Below are 27,639 nucleotides of genomic sequence, written 5' to 3'. Positions count from 1 at the left end.
CTGCTCTGGCCCCCAATGGTGGAACAAACTCCCTCACGACGCCAGGACAGCGGAGTCAATCACCACCTTCCGGAGACACCTGAAACCCCACCTCTTTAAGGAATACCTAGGATAGGATAAAGTAATCCTTCTCACCCCCCTTAAAAGATTTAGATGCACTATTGTAAAGTGGCTGTTCCACTGGATGTCATAAGGTGAATGCACCAATTTGTAAGTCGCTCTGGATAAGAGCGTCTGCTAAATGACTTAAATGTAATGTAAATGTAAATTGTGTACAGATCCGTGAATTATAATTCTGAAATATGAGGTGATGGAGACGGATTAATGGTATGACAACGGGCCTCAGGATCTCGTTACGGTATCTCTGTGCTTGCGATAGAAAGCAATTGTGTTAGTTGTCCATAGCCATACATGTCGTCTGTGGTTGTGAGGCCAGCTGGACGTACTGCCAAATTCTCTAAAACGATGTTGGAAGCGGCAACAGCTCTGGTAGACATTCCTGCAGTCAACAAGCCAATTGCACGCTCCCTCAAAACTTGGGACATCTTTGGCATTGTGTTCTGTGACACAATGTCCCCAGCACAATATGCACCTGTTTAAGAATCTGCCCCTTTTTTTCAATTTTTGCCTAAAATGACATACCCAAATCTAACTGCCTGTAGCTCAGGCCCTGAAGCAAGGATATGCATATTCTTGGTACCATTTGAAAGGAAACACTTTGAAGGTTTTGGAAATGTGAAGGAATGTAGCAGAATATAACACAATAGATCTGGTAAAAGATAATAAAACATTTAAAATAAAACGTTATTTTGTATTTTTTTTGTACCATCATCTTTGAAATGCAAGAGAAAGGCCATATTGTAGTATTCCAGGCCAGATGCAATTTAGATTTTGGCCACTAGATGGCATCGGTGTATGTGCACATTTTTAGACTGATCCAATGAAACATTGCATTTATGTTCAAAATGTTGTATCAAGACTACCCAAATGTGTCTAATTCGTTTATTAATAACTTTTCATGTTCAAAACTGCACTCTCCTCAAACAATAGCATGGTATTCTTTCACTGTAATAGCTACTGTAAATTGGACAGAGCAGTTAGATTAACAAGAATTTAAGCTTTCTGCCAATATCAGATATGTCTATGTCCTGGGAAATTTTCTTCTTACTTACAACCTCATGCTATGTTTGCTCAACCGTCCCATGGAAGGGGCACCGATCCCGAAGAAGTTCAGCTCCTTGATATGCCACGCCTGTCAGGTGGATGGATTATCTTGGCAAAGGAGAAATGCTCACTAACAGGGATGACCCACACACCACTAGTGTTTGTGTGAGTGAGAGAGTGGTGAGTGTGTGTGTTTGTATGTCTGAGAGAGAATGTGTGTGTGTGTGTGTGAGAGTGAGTGAGTGAATTTTAGTCTTCCTCCAGTTCCCTTTCATCCAACCAACATCCATTCTAACATAATTGAGGCCTGAGTCTCATGTGGACATGTGAGAGCATCTGGGTTAAGTTCATTAGGCACCAATCGCATAGATCCTATGTGTCGAACACATTCAGATGTTCCCGGGTGGCACTCCTTCACTTCTGCTCGGGATGCAGCCACAAGACAAGCCTTTTGGTCATGGCAGAGGTGGCCCTGAAACACAAAACATACAAGACAATGAAGTATAAATGGGCTTAGATCCCATGACACCCCATATCAAATGCTTTCCATACAATAGGTCTTGTTATACCAATCATATTCTTTGTTTGACAACTGCTATTGTCTGACTAATATGGGGTATGTTTGTTTGATAGGTTTAGAGGGAGAGGGAGTAAAATTATTTTATTTAATAAAATAAATGTTTAGAACATTGATTAAAAGCTTCAGTTTTTACACTTTATAGTTTCTGTAGGTTCAAGACCAATTCTACTTATGACAGAGTTAGTTGCATGATTGAGAGAGAAGAAAAAGGGAAAGAGAGAAAAGGGGAAAGGGGAGAGAGAAAGAGAGCGACAGAAAGGAGGAGAAAGTGTCCCCTTGTTTGCACACCTGAGTGATTAATGTTGAAAGTTCCCTGCCTCTAGACCCACCTGGTCACCTTTTTGACGTGACCTGGGCATGACATTAGCTCCTTTTAGCCTTGTTACTGATGGATTCTATTAAAATGTAACTTTTCAAGTTAAACTGTAGTTTGTTTGTATCCTGTGTAGTGAATGATTACTGTGAGTATTAATGGAATTTAGGCCATGAAACTGTGTGTATGCTAATTTAGAAACCATAACCTAATCAGATAAGAGGAAATGGCCTCGGATCAGAGAGCAGTGTCAGGCCCAGAACAGAAGATGGACTGGGTGTGATTCTGACATTTGGCTAAACAAAGAGAGGACCATGGACATTCCACAGGGGAAAAGAGGGAAACTCATCGGGGTCATAAAATGTATAGCTGGGGCAGTGACACCTACAAGGGAAGAGTATAAAATGTGTTGTGATCTTTCTAAATGGATGCACTCAGCTGACTGTATCCTTGGTATTAAACACTTGAAACTTCTCTTGAGCTTTGTCTCAATTCCTTATTGCAAAGAGGTTGCAATAGCCTTTTTCTTTTTAACATTGTCATGCTGGAGTCTACCAGCTGATCGGGTAACACTTTATGAGCCACCTGTTTATAATGTATTAATAAAGGAGCGATCTGGGATTTAAACAACAACAAAGCGGGAAACCTGTCACTCTTTTTGGTAAACAGCTAAGGAATGGGGCTGGAGAAATGTAACCACTCTCAAATTCATAGACAAATATATGGATGCAAGGACTGACCATCCATGAGATCGAAATAAAATACTACTAATAATTGTAAAGATGTTTAGAAGTGATACAGTGTTTGTTTACAATGACATAAAACACACATATCTCCTGATGGGGTGAGGCAATTAAACTAAATCATGAAGTAAGCTTACAAGGCATTTACAAGTTACATTGTTCAATTCTCAATGGCTGTATATAATTCAGTTCAAAGTCCAAAAATGTATGTACCAATAGCAGACTGCCTCTTCTGGCTTTAATACATATGATGCTAATAATAATAATACATGTAATTTGTATAGCGCTTTCATTACTCTTCTCCATAGTTGGGGACTTGAAGCAGTAGGGGGGTGGCTGGAGTTTATGTTATAAGCTTGTTATTATGATATAATAATAATATAATAATATATGCCATTTAGCAGACGCTTTTATCCAAAGCGACTTACAGTCATGTGTGCATACATTCTACGTATGGGTGGTCCCGGGAATCGAACCCACTACCCTGGCGTTACAAGCGCCATGCTCTAACACTCACAGAATGTCCAGCTGCTGGGACCGTAGGGGAAAAGCAAAAACATGTCTGTCAATAAAGTATAACTCTTTGTTGTTTACAATACAGTATTGTCACAGCTGATGTGGGAACTGATTGCAAAATAAAAATCTGATAATAAATAACATTTCAGGGGAGGCATATTCAAACAATTGAGATTTAGGACATGGGAAGTTTGAACTATATTTTCCCCCACTTGGCTGCCAATTTATACCATTGCGGTTAATGCTCATTTGCGGTGTGTACAAAAGTGAAATGATAGCAGGTAAGGTGACAAGATTCTCCAGAGGAATCGGTTAGAAACGCATCCAACTGGGTCAGACTGCTCTGAACTCTAATTCACATATATGCGATGGTCCTTAGTCGTCCCATGTACCACCAATTTAATTATACCTTAACCCTTGGTTGAGATTTTCTTTTGTTTTTTCCCGTGTAATTGAGAGTGACAGATTACACCTCTTTAGCACACTTAGGCCCGTGTCTGTGTTTAAACAGCAGCCTTTCTGCTCCTGTGACAAGGTAAGACACCAGCCTTCACCATTAATAACACCATCTCTTACCTAGCTGAGACATAAACTATAGACAGACATGCTTTAGTCCATAGGTGCTTGTGTAGAGTCCGACCCATACGTAGACACACAGAGATGCACACTCACATATGTACCACTAGATTCTTGAAAAAAAACAAGTTATGGATTGTTTTATATCGCATTACCTACAGTTGGAAGGGCCCACAATTTGGGCAGCACGCACAGCAAATATATAATAATAATAATATGTTTGTTGAATTGGGATTTAGAATGAAACCAGGCTCGAGGGGCGGTCAATCCTCTTCTGGCTGTACCGGGTAGAGATTTAAGAGTAAATGTGGCCATTAAGGCCAAACCAATTAGCCACTATGTAAAACTGTAAGCGGGAACACTCTTATAAAAAAGTGTTCCAAAAGTGTTCTTCGGTTGTCCCCATAGGAAAACCCTTTTTGGTCCCAGGTAGAACTATTTTAGGTTCCATGTAGAACCAAAAAAGGGTTCTTCAAAGGGTTAACCGAACTGTTTTAGGTTCTAGATAGCACCTTTTTCTCTAGCAGTGTACAGCCTCAGTGTTCACAGTAAAAGTGACAGAAATTGCACAGAATGCTCACAACGTTCAAGTTTCCGCTCACAAGAACTGAAATTTGCTAAGTGCTGGAAAAAAAATTGAGGGAACATTGGAGTCCAGCGTGTCTGTCTAGAAACTAGCGTGTGACAGTTTTATGAGTGCGACGAGACCTTTCAAGACGAGGGCTGCGGAGGTTGTGGGAATTCTAGGAAAGTAAAGCAAGAGGGACTGATGGTCTGTTCCGTACACTGCCACACACTAACGTAATAAATATACTGCATATACAAAACATTAGAACACCTTCCTAATATTGAGTTCCACCCCCTTTTGATCTCAGAACAGCCTCAATTCATTCGGGCATGGACTCTACAAGGTGTCAAAAGCATTCCACAGGGATGCTGGCCGATGTTGACTCCAGTGCTTCCCACAGTTGTGTCAAGTTGGCTGGATGTCCTCTGAGTGGCACACATACACAATCCATGTATCATTTGTCTCAAAGCTTAAAAATCCTTCTTTAACCTGTCTCCCCCCCTTCATCTACACTGATTGAAGTTGATATCAATAAGGGACCATAGCTTTCACCTGGTCAGTCTATAGTATGTCATGGAAAGAGCAGGTATTCCTAATGTTTTGTACGATCAGTGTATACAGGGCATTCGAAAAGTATTCAGACCCCTTGACTTTTTCCACATTTTGTTAATTAAGTTACAAGCTTAATTATAAAATGGATAAAAAAAAAAATCCTCTCATCAATTTACACACAATACCCCATAATGACAAGCAATTTTTGCAAATGTATAAAAAAATAAAAACAACTGAAATATCACATTTACATAACTATTTAGACCATTTACTCAGTACTTTGTTGAAGCACCTTTGGCAGCGATTAGTCATCTTGGGTATGATGCTACAAGCTTGACACACCTGTATTTGGGGAGTTTTCAAGCTCTGGAAGACTTGAGAGGAACTCTGGAGTTCTTTCAGAGTGACCATCGGGTTTTTGGTCACCTCCCTGATTGCTCAGTTTGACCAGCCGGCCAGCTGTAGGGAGAGTCTTGGTGGTTCGATACTTCTTCCATTTAAGAATGATGGAGGCCACTGTGGTCTTGGGGACCTTCAATACTATAGAGATACTTCGGTACCCTTCCCCAGGTCTGTGCCTTGACACAATCCTGTCTCGGAGCTCTAAGGACAATTCCTTCGACCTCGTGGCTTGGTTTTTGCTCTGACATGCACTGTCAACTGTGGGACCATATATAGACAGGTGTGTAACTTTCCAAATCATGTTGAATCAATGGAATTTACCACAGGTGGAGTCCAATCAAGTTGAAGAAACATCTCAAGGATGATCAATGGAAACAGGATACACCTGAATTTTGAGACTCATAGCAAAGGGTCTGAATACAAACGTAAATAAGGTATTTCATATTTTGGTGGTTTTTGGGGGGCAAAAACATCTAAAAAACCTGTTTTTGCTTTGTCATTATGGGGTATTATGTGTAGATTGATGGGGAAAATATGTATTTAATACATTTTAGAATAAGGCTGTAACATAACAAAATGTGGAAAAAGTCAAGGGGTCTGAATACTTTCGGAATTCACTAGTATCTGAGTATGCTTATCTGAGGGAGACATAGTTCTACACCATTGCACACCATTTTTGCATATCATTGCAAAGATGATTTAATATGAAAAACAACCGTAACGCTTTATACAGATTAGAGAAGATCTTTGGAATGCAGCAATTCACGTTTGGTTTGGTCACATGGATTGGTTATATACGTGTTATAAGTACATTTATTTTAGATGCACATAAATGATCTCTGCCATCTTGTTAACAAGGACGCTGCAAGTATTTTGAGTAATACCATTATGTTTTAAGCAGATAGAAAATGTTAACCTAAATTAGTGCTGCACTCATTATAAAATAACTATTTTATAGTTAATAACTCATTCCACAACCTGTCAGTGACTTGTTTGATCTTAAAGTGTGGGTGCAGTCCTAATTTACAAGGAAATGCAAAGTTTGCCTGGCTTGTGCCTGGCTTAGAAGTGAGCCTATAGGCCTGGCAGTCCCAGGCTGCAGAGAGTGAGGACTGGCAACTTGCTGCTGTGGCATCTCCTCACCAGGAGAGAGCAGTATTGAACTAGACTGGGCTCTGTGTCGCTGTCAGCAGTACTACAGAGGACCATGCTCTGGGTTGAAGTTTCCCCTAGGTATAGATCTAGGATCAGCTTCCGCTTCCCAATCCTAACCTTTGCAAAATGCAAAACTAACCCAAGATCAGCGTCTCGGAGCAACTTCACCCTAAACCAAGAACCACACTCTTTACTAGTTGGTGTATATAGAGGCAGAGTGCTTTAATATAATGTAAATTGTGGATCCAAAGGATGTATTTAAATAGTGTGTACAGTACCTGTCCTGTTTAGCAGGTTGTGTCGGGCCCTAATGAAGCCCAGGATGTCTGCGTCTGTCTGCTGGTCTCCAGTCAGAGGGAAGAAGGACTTTGAGAGCTCAGTGGAGGACAGGGCTCTGGAACACACACACACACACACACACACACACACACACACACACACACACACACACACACACACACACACACACACACACACACACACACACACACACACACACACAGTAAGACACACTAAATCGCTTAAAATTAAACAATTTTATCAATCCCACCCCTCTACATACACAGGCATCTCTTTGTTACACTCACACATTTTAGTAATTTAGCAGACGCTCTTAACCAGAGAGACTTACAATAGTGAGCAGATGTAAAAAAATATATATAACACCATGGGAATATAACCCACAACCCTGGCATTTTTCTATTTGATAAATGAGCAAAAATGCTTAAAAACCTGTTTTCGCTTTGTATGAACTTGGTCTTTTACCAAATAGATCAATGTTCTGAATACCATCCTCACCATGTCACAACACAACTGATCGGCTCAAACGCATTAGGAAGGAAAGAAATTCCACAATTTAACTTTTAACAAGGCACACCTGTTAATTGAAATGCATTCCAGGTGACTATCTCATGAAGCTGGTTGAGAGAATGCCAAGAGTGTGCAAAGCTGTCATCAAGGCTTGAAGAATCTCAAATATAAAATATATTTAGATTTGTTTAACACTTTTTTGGTTACTACAGGATTCCATATGTGTTACCCATAGGCAGACACATAGGAAGGAACCTGCTAACACTGATTTAGATACATTATATTGCGTGAATATTCTACAGACCAACTGTCATCAAAGGCTTGACACAAACTTGGAGCCAGAGAACTAACCTTTATCAATGCAGGATGTTTTTCCTTTGAAATAGTTTGATAAAAACAGTGTTTATACAGTAACAAAAGAGATGATTAAGGTTGATGAGATGATTTAAAGGGGAATTTCACCCTGGGGGAATCAGGGCTTGTTTTCATCATGTCCCAGGCATTTCTACGACAGTGAGATGTGGTTCACACATTGCCCAGGAGAAAGGCAGGTCTGGGGTTTCACACGCTGAATGGTACACCTTATGACAGCTTCTGGTGTATTGATGGGGAGGGAGGTGGCATTTCGTGAAGCCTTCATATTATATAGTGATCGCACTCTACACTTTTGTGTGCATAGATATGGTTGTCCTTGTTCAATACAGGCATTGTGCGTCTTTCAGCGATGTTCCTATCGCCAGATTCATTGTTAAATATATAAGCATTTTTTCCAGTCTCTGAAAGACAACAACTTGTGTTGGGCGGTGCTTCCTGTTCTGGCCTCCATCCTTCCCCAAGGCGGCCACATTTGAAAACAACACAATCCTTGGGCAAAACTGAATGAACTGAACAGAGGCAATGGTTTCAAGTGATTCCTCTCAGCAACACACATTTGAACATGGAGCATTTTGGTATGTTCTATGAGCTACATGGTGACATTCAACCATACATGTTTCAACTGGAATATAGCGATGAGGATTCAAAACTAAGTGTTGGATTAAGCTGTTAGAAGCTCAGCTACAGCCGACGTCATTTTTTCTGCAAGCCACCAATTAACTTTAGTTTATCTATTGAAACTCATATTGAGTATTGCCTGCAAACATACTACTGTGTAACAGTGGGGGGAAAACAAATGTTTCTGTTTGCTAACTTAACTCGGTAGCTAGCTATGTAGCTAAGTTAGCTAAACAACTACAGGTAGCCATATCTATGACTAAAAATAGAAGAGGTTTTACAGTTAGAGATCTTTTGTATCTCGGTTGTAAAATGTCTTCTCCTTTTAGTTGTAGATATGGCTGCTAAACAGCAAGCTACAACATTGCAACCAGCCAAGTAAAGCTAGGTTAACCAGCAAACGTTAGCACATGACTGGAGTTGGCTTGTTAGCTTGGCGCCTGCTAACTTATCACACGAGTCACACCTCGTGTTTGTAACTTGTTAGCAAACATGTGTAATATCAGCAACTAAATCGTTTTACCTTTAGTATACAAATATTTGCCTAAGCATGCCTGATAGAAATGGCTGTATGTAGACAATGTCTGCCAACCTAAACTCAACGAAAAAATAAACATCCCTTTTTCAGGACCCTATCTTTCAAATATTATTTGTAAAAATCCAAATAACTTCACAGATCTTCATCGTAAAGGGTTTAAACACTGTTTCTCAAGCTTGTTCAATGAACCATAAACAATTAATGAAAATACACCTGTGGAACGGTCGTTAAAACACAAACAGCTTACAGACGGTAGGCAATTAACCTCTCTTGGGTAGGGGGCAGTATTTTGACGTCCAGATGAAAAGCGTGCCCAAAGTAAACTGCCTGTTACTCAGGCCCAGAAGCTAGGATATGCATATAATTGGTAGATAACACTAAAGATTCTAAAACTGTTCAAATTATGTATGTGACTTTAATAAAACTGATATGGCAGGCGAAACCCAGAGGACAAACCACCCCCCCCCAAAAATCAGCCTACCCCTATTTTCAATTGCTATCACTTTTATTATAGGACCAAGACCTCCCAGATTGCAGTTCCTAGGGATTCCACTAGATGTCAAAAGTCTTTAGAAAGAGTTTCAGGCTGGTTTTTTGAAAAATTAGCCAGAAATTGAAGTTTTTGCATTTTGTATGCATTTTGATGGAGGGAAACTGGGTGGATTATTGACTGAAGCGCACCAGCTAAACTGAGTTTTTATGGATATAAAGAAGGACATTATTGAACGAAAGGATGCAATGTAACTGGGACCTTTTGGAGTGCCAACAGAAGAAGATCATCAAAGGTAAGGCATTTTTCGCTATTGTCGCACCTGCCTGGTTGAAATATGTTTTTCATGTGTTTGTATGCGGGACGCTGTCCTTAGATAATCGCATGGTTTGCTTTCGCCGTAAAGCCTTTTTGAAATCTGACACAGCGGTTGGATTAACAAGAAGTTAAGCTTTATTTTGATTACACATGTGATTTTATGAAAGTTAAATATTTATAATACTATAGTTTGAATTTCGCGCTCTGCAATTTCACCGGATGTTGGCCACGTGGGACGCTACCGTCCCACCTGCCCATAAGAAGTTAACCTCTCTGGGATATGTGGGACGCTTTCGGCGAAAGCAAACAATGCTATTATCTGAGGATAGCACCTCCGTAAACAAAGAGAGAAACCATATTTCAACTCTGAAGGAGCGACACAAAATGCAGAAATAAAAATATAATTCATGCCTTACCTTTGACGAGCTCCTTTTGTTGGCACTCCAATATGTCCCATAAACATCACAAATGGTCCTTTTGTTCGATTAATTCCATCGATATATAAAATGGATCAAATGTGCCAAAATGTCCATTTATTTGGCGCATTTGATCCAGAAAAACACAGGTTCCAACTTGCGCAACGTGACTACAAAACTTCTCAAAAGTTACCTGTAAACTTTGCCAAAACATTTCAAACTACTTTTGTAATTTACAACTTTAGGTATTTTTTAACATAAATAATCAATCAAATTGAAGACGGGATGATCTGTGTTCAATACAGGAGGAAAACAAACTGTAGCTAGCTTTCTGGTCACGCACCTCTATCTAACAGTACACTTCAAGTGACCCTCGTTCAAGATGGCCGTACCTCTTCATTACACAACTAATTTCTAAAGACTGTTGACATCCAGTGGAAGCGATAGGAACTGCAAGAAGGTCCCTTAGAAATCTGGATTCCCAATGAAAAACATTGAAAAGAGAATGACCTTAAAAAAAAAATCTGAATGGTTTGTCCTCTGGGTTTTCGCCTGCTAAATAAGTTCTGTTATATTCACAGACATGATTCAAAGAGTTTTAGAAACTTCAGAGTGTTTTCTATCCAAATCTACTAATAATATGCATGTCTTATCTTCTGGGGATGAGTAGCAGGCAGTTGAATTTGGGCATGCATTTCATCCGGATGTGAAAATACTACCTACCCCCTGTCAACAAGAAGTTAAGGTCACAGTTATAAAAACTTAGACACTAAAGAGGCCTTTCTACTGACTCTGAAAAACATTGAAATGCTGCATGCTGCACGGAGGCATGAGAACTGCAGATGTGGCCAGGGCAATAAGTTGCAATGTCTGTACTGCGAGACGCCTAAGACAACCCTACAGGGAGACAGGACGGACAGCTGATAATCCTCGCAGTAGCAGACCATGTGTAACAATAGGATCGGTACATCACACCTGTGGGACAGGCACAGGATGGCAACAACAACTGCCCGAGATACACCAGGAATGCACAATCCCTCCATCAGTGCTCAGACTGTCCGCAATAGGCTGAGAGAGGCTGGACTGAGGGCTTGTAGGCCTGTTGTAAGGCAGGTCCTCACCAGACATCACCGGCAACAACATCGCCCATGGGCACAAACCCACCGTCGCTGGACCAAACAGGACTGGCAAAAAGTGCTCTTCAGTGACGAGTCGTGGTTTTGTCTCACCAGGGGTGATGGTCAGATTTGCGTTTATTGTTGAAGGAATGAGCGTTACACCGAGGCTTGTACTCTGGAGTGGGATCGATTTGGAGGTGTAGGATCCATTACGGTCTGGGGCAGTGTGTCACAGCATCATCGGACTGAGCTTGTTGTCATTGCAGGCAATCTCAATGCTGTGCGTTACAGGGAAGACATCCTCCTCCCTCATGTGGTACCCTTCCTGCAGGCACATCCTGACATGACCCTCCAGCATGACAATGCCACCAGCCATACTGCTCGTTCTGTGCGGGATTTCCTGCAAGAAAGGAATGTCAGTTTTCTGCCATAGCCAGTGAAGAGCACGGATCTCAGTCCCATTGAGCACTTCTGGGACCTGTTGGATCGGAGGGTGAGGGCTAGGGCCATTCCCTGCAGAAATGTCTGAGAATTTGCAGGTGCCTTGGTGGAAGAGTGGGGTAACATCTCACAGCAAGAACTGGCAAATCTGGTGCAGTCCACGAGGAGGAGATGCACTGAAGTACTTAATGCAGCTGGTGGCCACACCAGATACTGACTGTCACTTTTGATTTGAACCCTTTAACCCTTTGTTCATGGACACATTATTAAATGTGAAAGTCACATGTCTGTGGAACTTGTTGATTTTATGTCTCAGATGTTGAATCTTGTTATATTCATACAAATATGTACACATGTTAAGTTTGCTGAAAATAAACACAGTTGACAGTGAGAGGGCGTATCTTTTTTTCCTGAGTTTACCTACCTAGGTACATTTGTACTGTCTGTTCCCTGTGTAAAGGTTGAGGGTTATGCCATATTTCTTTCTATTAGGCTAAATATTGTTGTAAATGTAATCTCTGTGCCTGTGCACATGTATGCATATTCAACTAGTCTACCCTAATGTTGTTGTTATGCTGGCACAGTTCAACTGTCATTCAAACTACAATAGAGTTTAATTTATTACATGTTTTTGTCATACAGACAATACCATGGTTTCTGGGCTTCTTCCCGGAGTGGATTCTGGATACAGAAACAGAATTCCTTTTCCTGCGTGTCATTGTATAAGACATTATGCGGGATTTCAAGCAAATAACTCACGAGGAGATGAATGGCTGTTTGATCACAAAAACACTCCTCCCACAGCTTTACAAGTATTCCCTGAACTTTACTACATTGCTCATACTGTATTTTCTTAATGCATGTTTCTTTGTGAATGGCAATTTCATAATGAACACAAGTTCTCTTAGCTACAGATTGTTACACCAGATAATGTGATTTCACCAAAGATTTTTGGTATCCATTACAAGGAGTTACAGGATGCAAACTATTTGGTGTAGCACAGAGAATTTTATACCAATCTTAGTGATGCCGTCTTTGTCCTCAATTCGGGGGAAAAAAGAGTCGCATAAAATGTCTGTGTCCAGTTGCAGGGAGTCAGTTTGAATTAAGAAAATGCTCCATTATTAAAATAAATACTTTTTTTGCTCCATGAAGTAATCCAATAATGTGTACGTGTCTATTTTAAGTCTTCTCTCATTGATCGAGACAGGACTCTGTCATCATGACATGCAGCACTTTGGTGTGGACACCCAGCTGTCTCAATTAATGAGGGAAGACTTGAAATACACAAGATGTTGGCAAAAATCTTTGGGTAAATCACATTATTTGGTGTAACAACCAGCTAATTATTAGAATCAGGTGTGCTCGATTAAGATTGGAGTGAGAACCTACAGGATGGTAGCTCTCTAGCAACTGGGTTGGAGAGCCCTAATGTAGAACCACCATAAAAGAAATATGGATATTTTCAATCAATATTCTAAATTTGTCTGCCTTTATGGATTCACAGAACATATTTATATCAGCTGTACAGCTGTACAGGGCTCCGTAGCAATCAAACAGATGCTAGACATCCAGATATATTTAGAATATTTATTTCTCAAAATCTAATATACAGGGGAGTGTACACTATTTAATGCTAACTCAAGAGAACTGGGTATTCAACAAGAATGTTATATGGTAAAAGTAACATACACCATTGTTTTGTATGAACAGTGTAGTTCAGTGAGTCCGAGTGTGTCTCAGGGGTAAAGACGCACAACTGCAGAGAACTGTTCAAGGGGTCTGAATACTTTCCGAATGCACTGTATATGATTTAGCTGATGGCAGGACTGTAACATTAGTGTCATGACTCTCCTGTGAGGATCCAAGGATCAGGTTACAGTGGGTTTTATGACACCTCACTTCGATCATAAATTGTAGGCAGCAGACGATTCCTTTTGGTTTCTACTTTGGGCAAATGGAATGTCTCTTTGTTACAGAAGAGTTTGCTGCCCAAACCTTTAACGTCAAACAATGAACACTGGGACAATATATTTCAACATCCAAATGTTGGGAATGATGAGAGACGGAATATGGAAAATTAATATCTATAAATTGGTATAAAGACATTATAACAAAAACATTGTAACTTGAAGAGCTTTTACACTGTGTACATCTGGTTTACATCCTTTAAGTTGTGTAGAAAATATAAAGGATAAAGATAATGTTTTTGTGACGATAAGATTGTGATGTTAGTTCTCTAACAAGATCATAGTAAATTATGATACCTTGCCTCGTAACTAGCCACGCCCAAGGTAGCCCAGAGAGTGTGTCAGCATGACGTAAATGGTAAATGCCCTCTTTTTACCCAGGGCTATAAAGGATTGCGTTAAGAATGAACAAATCAGACTAGACGGACTACAAGTTGCAGCTAGGTCCACATTAGTCCCAATCCTGAGAATCAGCACGAGGTTGAAGAAGACAAAAGGAACCTCTAACAATCAACATTACAGTTGAGTAGCTGTTCTAAGTACTGTATCTTAGAAAGTGAATTTAAGTATGACCATCTGGTTATTCTCTTCAAATCATTGTCGCCTACACTGCTCTCATCGCCACTCTGGGGATCATCGACACGGCTGATTAGCCATCCTCAGAAGACCACTCTTCCAGAATGAGTGCAAGTAAACAGACAACTGAGAAGAAGGACATTGTAACCTCTTGTGGGCAATCTGAGACTTACACCTGAGAACAAAGAAGGCCCTCCGAAGGAGAAGGTCCAATCGACCCTCCTCACAAAGCTGAACCTTTTCCACAAAAGCCTGGGCCCAACAGAGATACGTGACAAAGACATTCAACACGTAAATACATACATTACTTCTTTCCCAAAAGAGCGGCAGTATCGGGGCAAGGTATTAGGGCTATTTTGAGTGTAGTTCCCAAATGTATCCAAGTGTTGCTTCTCTTTCTCTCTCTCTTTAACTCTCCATCTTGTGTAACAAGTGTCATATTGTGTTAGTCCACTAGGAACTTGTTGTCATCATATTTGGTTTCTAATCAATAACCTATACAGTGTGTGTGTACTATGTTATCATTTAGTTTGTTAGTAAATAAATAATCAAATCAATTTGTGTGGTACGGAATGATTAGTAAGACTCGGGTTTGTGCAGATTCACGAAGTCTGCGATGTTCAGAATGAGACTGATATTAGGAAATTATTCATTAGTGACTTATGAAATCTATATATTCTTGAGTTAATTCAGGAGACGGAAATTCGTTAAACAACTTTTTTCCTAATGAGTTAATTGTTACATGATTAATTGAATCTAATAACAATTAAACATAGTAAGTAATTATTTGATTAATAACAGTCATCACATTAATTATAGTCATGTCACGACAACTGTCACGATAACTTAGATATCTTGCTAGCCTAGCTGGACTAACTAACATTAGGTTACCTCTAATCTTGAATCTTCCGTAATGTTGTGAAGGAGAAAAAAAAGATGGTATCTCATCACTTCTCAGCTGTCGTCGAAAATGGATTCCCCATCAGTTCAGCCTGAAAATTCCCCTGAAAATCTTTGGTCACAGTAAGTCGCTTCATTCTTGATAGCCGCAAGCCACTGGCAGCATTGGGGTAAATCTCTGGTAGGTAGAACGGTGAAAGATAACTACTTTTCACATTTGTTTTTAATTAGCACAGCTAGGTACAGAACCACACACAGGCAGGATGACATACGTTACTGAAAAACAAACATTGTAAAAAAAGAATATTAAAAAATGCCTAAAGAAGTTCTGAGATTGCTGTGTGTTGTTCATTCGAAGTACACAATGCCATTGTCCAAGTTTGTGGGCATGCCACATCTACCTTAGCGGGAGGTATCTGAATTCGCTATGAATGACGGACTTTGTGGTTCGCTATGAGCAGACGAATAAACAGGAAGTCAAAACTTCCCGATTCTACCAGTGAAATTATCATGTGAAAATTCTAGCTTGTGGTTTGGATAATTGTGATGTTTATGATAAAAACGTAATACTGTTAATATAGTAATGACCATATGCCCTGGCAGAGCCAGGGTGAAATTCCCCTTTAAGAATAAGACGTTTACTTTGAGCAGCTATTTTGTACCAGCAGGGAAAACCTCAGTGAGAAAACCATGAGAAAGTAAAATATTCCTTCATTTTATGGTTGCTACACGTGCTGTTTTTATGCAGTGGGAATGTTGAGCGTGAACTAGCTGTGAAAATGTAACCGATTATTGTGGATTCTGTCACTACTGGCCTACAGACAACAAGGTAAGAAGAATTTGACCGAAACACATTTTGGATGAACTATCCTTTCATTTCTAATCAGTGCAAATGAAAGAAAGGTGACAAGGAAAGGATGCCACTTTAAACTTTTGAGATACAGTCTGTTTCCAGGACCCCCGTTACATTCCCACTAAGACAAATGTTTTACGTTGTTGCTCACAAAAAAAGGGAACTAACAAATGCACCAAAGTGAAAAGGGTGGTGTTTTAGGAGGGGTTCTCAAAGACATGGGGTCATGGGGGTGGCCACTGAAAGTTGACTAGCAACAAGCAACTGGATCCTAAAAGGCACCCAGCATGAGTGTTCACTAAATTTGCCATAGAAAAGGCTAACCAAAATAAAAACCCACATTAACTTATAATATGGAGTTAAAAGTAAGGGGAGAATACAAGAAAAGGTTTTGTTTTCCCAAACTTAAAGAGGAAGACTTAACTTCTTGGATATAGGGGGCGCTATTTTAATTTTCCCCCGTTTTAAACAAGATATTTTGTCACGAAAAGATGCTCGACTATGCATATAATTGACAGCTTTGGAAAGAAAACACTCTGACGTTTCCAAAACTGCAAAGATATTATGGAGCTAATTTGGAAAAAAGTTTGCCGTTGTAAGTGACTGCATTTTCCAGTCTTTTCCTGAACAAAACGGAGCTATTTCGTCTACACAAATAATATTTTTGGAAAAAATGAACATTTGCTATCTAACTAAGAGTCTCGTCATTGAAAACATCAGAAGTTCTTCAAAGGTAAATTATTTTATTTGAATGCTTTTCTTGTTTTTGTGAAAATGTTGCCTGCTGAATGCTAGGCTTAATGCTATGCTAGGCTATCAATACTCTTACACAAATGCTTGTGTAGCTTTGGTTGAAAAGCATATTTTGAAAATCTGAGATGACAGTGTTGTTAACAAAATGCTAAGCTTGTGTTCGAATATATTTATTTCATTTCATTTGCGATTTTCATGAATAGGAACCGTTGCGTTATGGTAATGAGCTTGAGGCTATGATTACGCTCCCGGATACTGGATTGCTCGACGCTAGAGGTTAAACACCTGCCAAGTGGAGCATTGGCTCTGCAGCTCTTAAATAATAGCTAACAACTGATTAACGTGGCAACAGCTGCAAGACATCTTGACCAACGTGGATGATTGCAATCAGTGCACGTTCACACTTAAACAGAATCAACCTTGAAATTGAAAAGTGAAAATGGAGAAAAAACAAAACCTGTAACACTACAAAAAATATAGTCCATTTATTTATTGGACAAGTTTTCTCACAACCAACCACACCATTATCAACTTAAATGCGTCACTCCTTAAATGTATTGCTTTCTCCAATATAAACATGGGGGCCATACTTGCGAACATAAGCAAGCGTTAATTTAAATGGGTTCTCACGCACAAAATGCGAATCAGCCAGTGAAAAGCATCAATTTACTTGCATGTGACTGAACTAAAAATTGTAGCTGGTCCCATCAGATAACGTACCTTTGAGAAAAAAAATGTGATTACTCGTTTAACAAAATTTTATTTATCTGTTATTTTACCAGGTAAGTTGACTGAGAACACTTTCTCATTTGCAGCAACGACCTGGGGAATAGTTACAGGGAAAAGGAGGGGGATGAATGAGCCAATTGTAAACTGGGGATTATTAGGTGACCGTGATGGTTTGAGGGCCAGATTGGGAATTTAGCCAGGACACCAGGGTTAACACCCCTACTCTAAGTGTCATGGGATCTTAAATGACCTCAGAGAGTCAGGACACCCGTTTAACGTCCCATCGAAAGACGGCACCCGACACAGGGCAGTGTCCCTGGGGCATTAGGATAATATTTTTTTTTAGACCAGAGGAAAGAGTGCCTCCTACTGGCCCTCCAACACCACTTCCACCAGCATCTGGTCTCACATCCAGGAACTGACCAGGACCAACCCTGCTTAGCTTCAGAAGCAAGCCAGCAGTGGTATGCAGGGTGGTATGCTGCTGGCTAGAGCAACATCTCTTTCTCTGAGCAATTTTATTAGTATAAAATAATTTCCCAATTTTCTTTACATAAAATATAGCTCAGTTTCTGAATTATTTTAAACAGTCATTATTGCTCATCTTTATAAAAGGTGTAAATAATTTCCGACTCCACTGTATATGAACATTTGTCAGGTGGTATAAGAATTGTGTCATCTATTTCGATCTGCAAAATGTTTAATGTTTCACTTCACTGAATACATCCCAGGTCAGTTATTAATATAATGAATACAGAGTGGACTCACCTGGTCATTGGATGGCTAGGAGAGGACGACTCGGAGCTCTGATTGGTCCGAATTGAACTTTGACCCCTAGCCATGCCCTCTGACTCTGGGACCTGGTGAGAAGGGATGATGTGAGTGAGACAGGTAAACCTATACACACAAGCATTCCTGTGTCCTCATGTATTCTATCACAAACCAAACCCGGACAACGCTGGGCCAATTGTGCGCCGCCCTATGGGACTCCAACTCATAGCCGGATGTGATACAGTCTGGATTCGAACCAGGAACCGTAGTGACACTTCTTGCACTGAGATGCAGTGCCTTAGACCGTGCGCCACTCAGGAGGCAGTCTGTTAGAAGTGTGTAGGTTTCAGAATAAGAATCATAGGAGAGATGGAGACCCGCACACTGTTCAATCACAAATGTCACCCATTTCAAGAAGCTAGGCGTAGTTGTTTTTATCAAATCAAAATGTGTTTCTGGTCAGAAAGACCTTCTGGAACATACAAACTTTCATGTGCCTTAATAACAAACTTGGCTAACACTTGACTTGACACCCAGTGATATGACATGTTATGACACGGTCATAACAGCTGACATAAATTGCCATAACTGCTCGTCCAAATATTTATATATATCTTAATTACATTCTTTTACATTTAGATGTGTGTATTGTTGTGCATTTAAGTGAGAATGCCCAAGAAGCCAGTGTTTGGAGTATATATTGCCATGGTGTTAGATCATTATCACTTTTATACAACGGGTTACCAACATATTCAAATAATGATTTACATATTCTCATAAAAAACGTTATTTTGATTCATTTATTCATACTATTTCATCCTTCCACAAGATATGATAACGACACAATTTTCAAAGCAGAATTACATTCCCATTGTTCCTCAATTTCAGTGTATGATATACCATGTTCTAGCTCTGAGTCTCTACTTTTATCCAATGTAAAAAACACAATATCAAATGTTGTTACTTATAAGGGCAAATTCAGGAACCTAGGCAAATATCGTGGGCCACTACATCACGAGAGAGCCGCTTGAACGTTGACTTTTCTTTTAATCAAAATAGTTTTTTGGGGGGGCAGAAATGCCTTCTCGAACATGTAAACTTTCATGTGCCTTAATAACAAACTTTTACGCCATCTGTAAAATAAGAATAAAATTGTTAAATTATGAGCCTAAAAAGGCAGCATGTCAAGGTTGTGCGCAACTGGTACAAAGTCAGGTGCAGGAGAGCAGTGAGTTGTGATCAGGCGCACTTTTATTTGGCAAAAGCACAAAAGACAGACGTAACTGCTTCCAAAATCCTCCAGCCACAGGTAAAAGTCAATAAGCGCGAAAACACTCACAAATTTACAAATGTATGACAAATACATACAACGGGTCAAAATACAATACCCAGGGGAAAAAACAGTCTGGCGCATCACACTAAACACGTAACAAAACAATTTCACACAAAGAGAAGGGGGAAACAGAGGAATAAATACATGCAGTGTGATTAGGGAATGTAAACCAGGTGTGCAGGTGAACAAGCCAAAACAAATGGAACAATGAGAAAATGGAGCGGCGATGGCTAGAAAGCCGGTGACGTCGACTGCCGAACGCCGCCCGAACAAGGAGAGGAGCCGACTTCCGCCGAAGTGGGATGGACATTCAGAGAGGAGTTTGGATTGGTCTGCCATACATGGAAAACTCTAGAGCAGTGGTTAAAATAATGATAAAAATACTCTTTCAAAATGCAGATATTTATTTAATTATGGATCCATAACGAATTATTATGGGAATAAATATCTGAATGACAGAAATATTGGAACAAAGTAGGCTAATGAAGGTAAACAAATTGCTGCTTACTGGAAAACGCTCTCAAACACACAGGGTTACGTTGTACAGCGCCATCATGGCTATTAGCAGGGCTATTAGCAGGACAATAGACTTGCTTCGAAGGAGGGTAGGGGGAGAATTATTTCATCAAATGTATTTCTTAGTTAGGTTGGCTGTATCACAAACAGCCATGATTGGTTGCAATTTCAGTTTAATCCACCAGCAAAGACAGACCAAATAATACAACAAATATTGTGGTTCAACTCAAATATACTAATTGATTAAAACAACTTTATCATTTGGAACCTTTAACATGTGGAAGAGTGAAACATTATTATTAATATTATTCACTTTTTTTCATTAGCGTAGCAGGTTGTGAATTCTGCAAACAACATTTCTAGGATGGGCAATTAGCAGGACAGATGATGCAATCTCTATTGCACTCCACACTGCCCTTTCCCACCTGGACAAAAGGAACACTTATGTGAGAATGCTATTCATTGACTACAGCTCAGCGTTCAACACCATAGTAACCTCAAAGCTCATCATTAAGCTAAGGATCCTGGGACTAAACTTCTCCCTCTGCAACTGGATCCTGGACTTCCTGACGGCCCACCTCCAGGTGGTAAGGGTAGGTAGCAACACATCTGCCACGCTGATCCTCAACACTGGAGCCCCCCAGGGGTGCGTGCTCAGTCCCCTCCTGTACTTCCTGATCACCTACAACTGCATTGCCAGGCACGACTCCAATGCCATCATTAGGTTTGCAGACGACGCAACAGCGGTAGGCCTGATCACAGACAATGACGAGACAGTCTATAGGGAGGAGGTCAGAGACCTGGTCGGGTGGTGCCTGAATAACAGCCTATCCCTAAACGTAACCAAGACTAAGTAGATGATTGTTGACTACAGGAAAAGGAGTGCCGAGTACGCCCCCATTCTCATCGACTGGGCTGTAGTGGAGCAGGTTGAGAGCTTCAAGTTCCTTGGTGTCCATATCACCAACAAACTTGGATGGTCCAAACACACCAAGACAGTTGTGAAGAGGGCACGACAAAGCCTATTCCCCCTCAGGGGACGGAAAAGATTTGGCATGGGTCCTGAGATCCTCAAAAGGATCTACAGCTGCAACAATGGAGAGCATGGTTGCATCACTGCCTGGTACAGCAATTGCTCGGCCTCCGAACGCAAGGCACTACAGAGGGTAGTGCGTACGGCCCAGTACATCACTGGGGCTAAGCTGTCTACCATCCAGGACCTCTACACCAGGCGGTGTCAGAGGAAGGCCCTAAAAATTGTCAAAGACCCCAGCCACCCCAGTCATAGACTGTTCTCTCTACTACTGCATGGCATTTGGTACCGGAGTGCCAAGTCTAGGACAAAATGGCTTCTCAACAGTTTACCCCCAAGCCATAAGACTCCTGAACAGGTAATCAAATGGCTACTCGGACTATTTGCATTGTGTGCCCCCACCCAACCCCTCTTTTACGCTGCTGCTACTCTCTGATTATCATATATGCACAGTCACTTTAACTACACATTCATGTACATATGTACATACTACCTCAATTGGCCTGACCAACCAGTGCACCCGCACATTGGCTATCCGGACTTTGTTTCCCGCCACCCGCCAACCCCTCATTACTCTACTGCTACTCTCTGTTCATCATATATGCATAGTCACTTTAACCATATCTACATGTACATACTACCTCAATTGGCCTGACTAAACGGTGTCTGTATGTAGCCACGCTACTTTTATAACCTCGCTACTGTACATAGCCTCACTACTGTTTGTAACTGTCTTTTTACTGTTGTTTTTATTTCTTTACTTACCTATTGTTCACCAAATATATTTTTTTGCATTAAAGGTTAGAGCCTGTAAATAATCATTGCATCTCAGTGCAAACTGCGTTGCTACAGATGCTGGTTCGATACACGTGCCCGCCGCCACCGGGAGACCTATGAGGCGGCTATTGGTTTCTCTCCCTCTAAAAACAGAAATAATTCTAAATAAAAAACTGGCTTTATTTACAAATGATTGAGAATGTCTCACCCCATGTACAAGAATGGCTATTTTCTCGCTCACGCTTGGTTAAATGAAAACAAAATAATCCCCAAAATATAGTAATTTTTTAAACAAAGTGATTATTATTATTAATTAATTTAGAATTATATAAAAGCCCCTTAGATATTCTCACAGATCAGATTTGCCATAACGAAAAATGTCCTTTAATTTTGAATCCTCCAATCCTCTAAATGTAATTATTGGTGGAGAGTCACATCATAAAAAGACAAACATTTTTCGATATACTGAAGACCTACCATAGGCGAAATGAGTCTCACTAGTGTTGAGTAATGTGCTGTTAAAAGTGGTGTAGGTCTTATTTACTTAAAAAGCATATTGAAGTTAGAAGCAATAGGATTTGAAGCAATAGCCTACCCAATGGGGTCAACTATTTCAGCACAGTTTCACGCTGCTCCGAGACAAGCATGGGGACTGGTCTTGATAAATCAATGAGATTTTTCTTTTCACTGAATCTCCATTTGGGTATTGGTTAGACTACAATTAGGGTGTGGAAATGTTATGCTCTTAGTACTGGGGCCTACACCCAACCTTCACGTTGTACAGTGCATTATTTTCCATTCCATCCTAACGGAAACCATGAGGGTTTCATTTGAGTTTTTCTTGGAATAGAAACACCATAATATTAATACAATTAATTAAACAACATTTCTTAAAATCAATCCCATATACTATGTTCTTACAAAAACAGATTTTACATTCTCTAGTACAGCCACTATTGAAGGCTATCAAATGCTTCTCAAAGATGCCCTCTGGTGGTCAAACTAGCACTGATTAGCATTAACGGTAACAATGGCCATAGAATTCTGCGACATCCCGCAAGGCACACTAAATTTAGTTTGGTTTCATATTTGGGCATGGAAACTGTAGAGCCACACCAATAGTTCAAAAATACAGACAGGTTCATGCATGTAGGACCATAGCAACTCATCTGTAAGGGACACCCATGTTCTGGAATGACCCAAGCGTAACCATAGCAACGGCACATATTAGGCCATAACATTAAGGGGAGTTACTATGGGTAAGGAGGAAACATGTATAAGAAGTATGTAAGAAGTATGTGCCAAGACTGGAAAGGACTTGCTTCATGAACCAGCTCGGCTTATATTACTGTGTAATAAAGTCTAATTGAACTCCCTGGCTCTGGTGTTTGAGAAATATTATTGACTGAATATTTCCACGACAATACTATAGGTACACGTCAGCATACTCAATTGGAGTGATCACGCACACACGTACACACGCACACAGAGACATAGACACGAGGAGACACACACATACATCACTCCTAAAAGTGATTACGCTTGGCATCCCACGACGTCTGACAAAGAGAGGTAGTAAGGTCACCTGTAGCATGGCGGCCTCCTGGCTCCACCAATCCTGGAAGTCTCTCTGGAGCTTCACCTTTGACCGCTCCAGCAGCAGCTGCAGGTGCTCAATCTCCATCTTCAGTGTTTTCAGATGGCCAAATGTGCTCTTGTAACTGACAAGAGACAAGAAACCAAGGGTATTGAATGCAATGACTGTATATCTAGTAATCCATACTTCTGTATCTATGTGGACAGATTGACTTGTTATAAAGCACATTAAGTGAAACATTACTTTTCATGGGGTTCTAGATCTGAGAATCAAAGTCAAGTAAAGTGGAGCTACAAACTCAGACGCTCCAACACTCCAGTACATACCTTGGTTCATAACCTTTGATCCATGTATGTGTTAGGCTCTATACTTTATGAGGAATTATGAAATACTGGCAATTACAATGGACCTCACAACATATGCACCCAATGCACATACAATGCCTTCAGAAAGTATTCACACACCTTGAATTTAAAAATTATTACATTAAACATTTTTGTCACTGGCCTAAACACAATATCACATAATGTCAAAGTGGAATTACGTTAAAACATATTTTTTTTTACAAATTCTGAAATGTCAATAAGTAATTAAGTTTGGGAGTAAACATTTGCTTAACAAGTCACTCACTCTGTATTCAATAACAGTGTTTAAACAGAGTTTTTAATGGCTACCTCATCTCTGTACCCCACAAATATAATTATCTGTAAGGTCCCTCAGTCAAGCAGTGAATTTCGAAGACAGATTCAACCATAAAGGCAAGGAATGTTTTCCAATGCCTCGCAAAGAAGGGCACCTATTGGTGGATGGGTAAAAAAAAAGCACACATTGAATATCTCTTTGAGCATGGTGAAGTTATTAATTCCACTTTGGATGGAGTATCAATACACCCAGTCACTAGAAAGATACAACTCAGTTGCCTGAGAGGAAGGACACCGCTCAGGGATTTCACCAAGAGACCAATCAATGGTGATTTTAAAACAGTTACAGAGTTTAATGGTTGTGATAGGAGAAAACTGAGGATGGATCAACAACATTGTAGTTACTCCACGATACTAACCTAATTGACAAACTGAAAAGGAATACAAATATTCCAAAACATGCATCCTGTTTGCAACAAGGCACTAAAGTAATACTGCAAACACTTTTTATCCTGAATACAAAGTGTTATGTTTGGGGCAAATCCAGTCTAGCAATGATCAACAACCAATTTGACAGAGCTTGAAGAATTTTGAAAAGAATAATGGGAAAATATTGCAAGATTCAGGTATGGAATCGCTGCCAAAGGTGATTCTAACATGTGTTAGGGGGTTCAATACTTATGTAATCAAGATACATGGTTTTATTTTCGTATATTTTTACACATTTTAGATTTCTTTCTTCCACTTTGACAGAGTATTTTGTGTAGATCGTTGACAAAATAATGACAATTAAATCAATATTAATCTCACTTTATAACAACAAAATGGGAAAAAAGTCAAGGGGTGTGAATACTTTCTGAAGGCACTGTATAATGTGTGTAATGGCACATACAAGCACATCAACCCATTTGTCTGTGTTTCTGAAATACACATACTGCAGCCTACTTTACTTACCTCTTCTTCTCCTCATCCATCTGTCTGCGGATGTTTTCTTCCACAGGGTCTACCTCCTCTACCTCTGCTGGGCTAACAGTGACACCTATGTATATGTGGGGAAATGAAATAAATTATGTTCTTCTCTCAGTCTCCACACACACACACACACACACACACACACACACACACACACACACACACACACACACACACACACACACACACACACACACACACACACACACACACACACACACACACACACACACACACACACACACACACACACACACACACACACACACACACACACACACACACACACACACACACACACAAAGACATGTTTCAAAACATGTCTAGAATAGAATCAGAAGAATGTAGAGTGTGTGTGCTTGCTCATGGCCGTAATTTCCTGAGAAGTCAACATACTGTATTCGAATAATGGAAGCCTGCCTGTTCCGAGTGTTCTCTGATGCTTCGGAACTCAAATAACAAGACAAACCTTTGGCGTCTGAACGCGAGGGAAATGTTTGTAAACTTGGAACCGACTTGCTCTCGTCAGACCTCTCGTCAGTCGACGGGGATGAAACGTACAGTCAAAGTTCTGCCACCCAGTCGTGTTTCCAGTCCTCTGGAATTCAGATTCGCAGGTCTCTACTACATTATTTTTAAATAGGGGCTAACAATTGTGGTCATGTACGCCCATTGAATATGCTGATTTCGGTTCAATTGGTCCAGGCATTGTTTCAGTCACATTCAACTAAATCATTGGTCCAAGAGAATTATAATTAAGTTCTGCTGGATGAAAACTTCCCACAATGTCTGTTTTTCCTCTATTCCCTTAGCACATGTCTGCTAAAAGCCATCTTGGATTCACAAGTGAATAGATGGGGCTAGGGTGTAGGTTTTGAATCAAGAATATTTCATTGGCAAACTTACTTCCATTAAGGTTGAATTACCATTATGGGCAGTGTGACCAAACTATCCTCCTATTGTTTGGCTCTGGGCTAACTAATTAACTGCGGATGAGGAGAAATGCACATTCTGACCATTAGGAAGACAATGTACCGTGAGCGGCTCTCTGCATCCTATGCAACTCCAACTGCTTCTTCAGTTTATCTGCGAGAAAAAGAAAGAAGAGATAGGAAGGGAGTAGAAAGAGAGGAGGGGGATAGAGAAAGAGCGAGATGAAGAGACAAGATAGAGAGCGAGAAAGGGGATATGTGAAAATGTTATTTTAAAAGGTCAAGGTTATTTACAATTCATCATTCCGCCATTACAAACACTTGTTATCCAACTGGCATTCATACCAGGCAAGTAAGTGTATGATGTAAACTAACCAACTCAACTAACTGTAGTGGGCCTTTATTCATCAACCAAGAGAACCTAAGTCTGTACAATGTTTGAGTTGGAAAAAACCCAAGCCGTATAAAAAGAAGTCTCGTTCTTTCAACATAACATTGGCGACAATGTCTTGTATGAGTCGTTGGCTGTGTCTGAAATCTGTCCTGCCTACTTACTTACAAAAATTACATTTCCCTGTGTAAGTACTAATCATACTTCATACTATTTAGAATCCACTGTTCAGTAAACATGTATGCATTAAGCACCAAATATCAACATACTAGGCTTACCTATACTGAGAACGCATCATCTAATGGGCAAATGTGTCATTTCCCACCATTTGTTCATTTGGCTACAGCCCGTCCTCTAATCGAATTACCAGTTGATTATCAGCTGTTGTCAAACACATGTGGTCTGAAATGATGCTTTTCTTCCTCAACAGTGTGCAGCGAATTAGAAATTAAAAGCCGAAAAGAGTATGACATCCTGGCAATTAAAGCATACAACATTTTCAAAATGTCACATACTATAAATGTCACGCCTTGGTCTTAGTATTTTGTGTTTTCTTTAATTATTTGTTCAGGCCAGGGTGTGACATGCGTTTTTGTTGTATTTCGTATTGTTTTTTTTTGTAGTCATTGGGATTGCGGCTGAGTAGGGGTGTTGTATTAGGCTTGGCTGCCTGAGGCGGTTCACAATCAGAATCAGGTGATTCTTGTCGTCTCTGATGGGGAACCGTATTTAGGTAGCCTGGGTTTCACTGTGTATTTCGTGGGTGATTGTTCCTGTCTCTTTGTAGTTTCACCAGATAGGCTGTAATTAGGTTTCACGTTCCGTTTGTTGTTTTGTATTTTGTTAGTTATTTCATGTGTCACTTTTTCCATTAAAGTCATGAGTAACCACCACGCTGCATTTTGGTCCGACTCTCTTTCGACAAACGAAGAGCGACGTTACAATAAAATGTTATATTTTTGCATAGTCTGAGGCTCTGCATGCTAATTAATCAATTGGGTAGGTATGCTGTTTCTAAAGAGAAATGGGCTTAATATTTCACACTTATTGCATGCTCTGGTCATTTAGATGGGTGCTGCCAGCTGTTCCGTGTTAGTGGGCAAATAGGCATGACTGTGGGCATGATTGATACTATACAGTGGGGAGAACAAGTATTTGATACACTGCCGATTTTGCAGGTTTTCCTACTTACAAAGCATGTA

At 40.2% G+C, this 27,639-nt stretch overlaps 1 protein-coding gene across 2 annotated transcripts in view; it reads right to left on the bottom strand.

Annotated features, from left to right (window-relative positions):
• Positions 1-988: 988 nt before the first annotated feature.
• Positions 989-27,639, bottom strand: part of kif6 (kinesin family member 6) — a 198,922-nt gene continuing 172,271 nt past the window's right edge. For both annotated transcript variants that reach the window (XM_035800834.2, XM_035800840.2), the window contains 6 exons: positions 26,150-26,200; positions 25,097-25,181; positions 23,490-23,625; positions 18,243-18,334; positions 6,848-6,963; positions 989-1,636 (listed from right to left, as the gene is read on the bottom strand). In XM_035800834.2, the coding sequence (XP_035656727.2) occupies positions 1,620-1,636; positions 6,848-6,963; positions 18,243-18,334; positions 23,490-23,625; positions 25,097-25,181; positions 26,150-26,200 (497 nt within the window). In that variant the 3' untranslated portion in view covers positions 989-1,619. The remainder of the gene's footprint in view (positions 1,637-6,847; positions 6,964-18,242; positions 18,335-23,489; positions 23,626-25,096; positions 25,182-26,149; positions 26,201-27,639) is intronic.

This window comes from Oncorhynchus keta, chromosome 2, assembly GCF_023373465.1.
Source record: "Oncorhynchus keta strain PuntledgeMale-10-30-2019 chromosome 2, Oket_V2, whole genome shotgun sequence".
Classification (NCBI taxonomy): Eukaryota; Metazoa; Chordata; class Actinopteri; order Salmoniformes; family Salmonidae; genus Oncorhynchus; species Oncorhynchus keta.
This window is presented reverse-complemented; position numbering and strand designations above follow the sequence as displayed.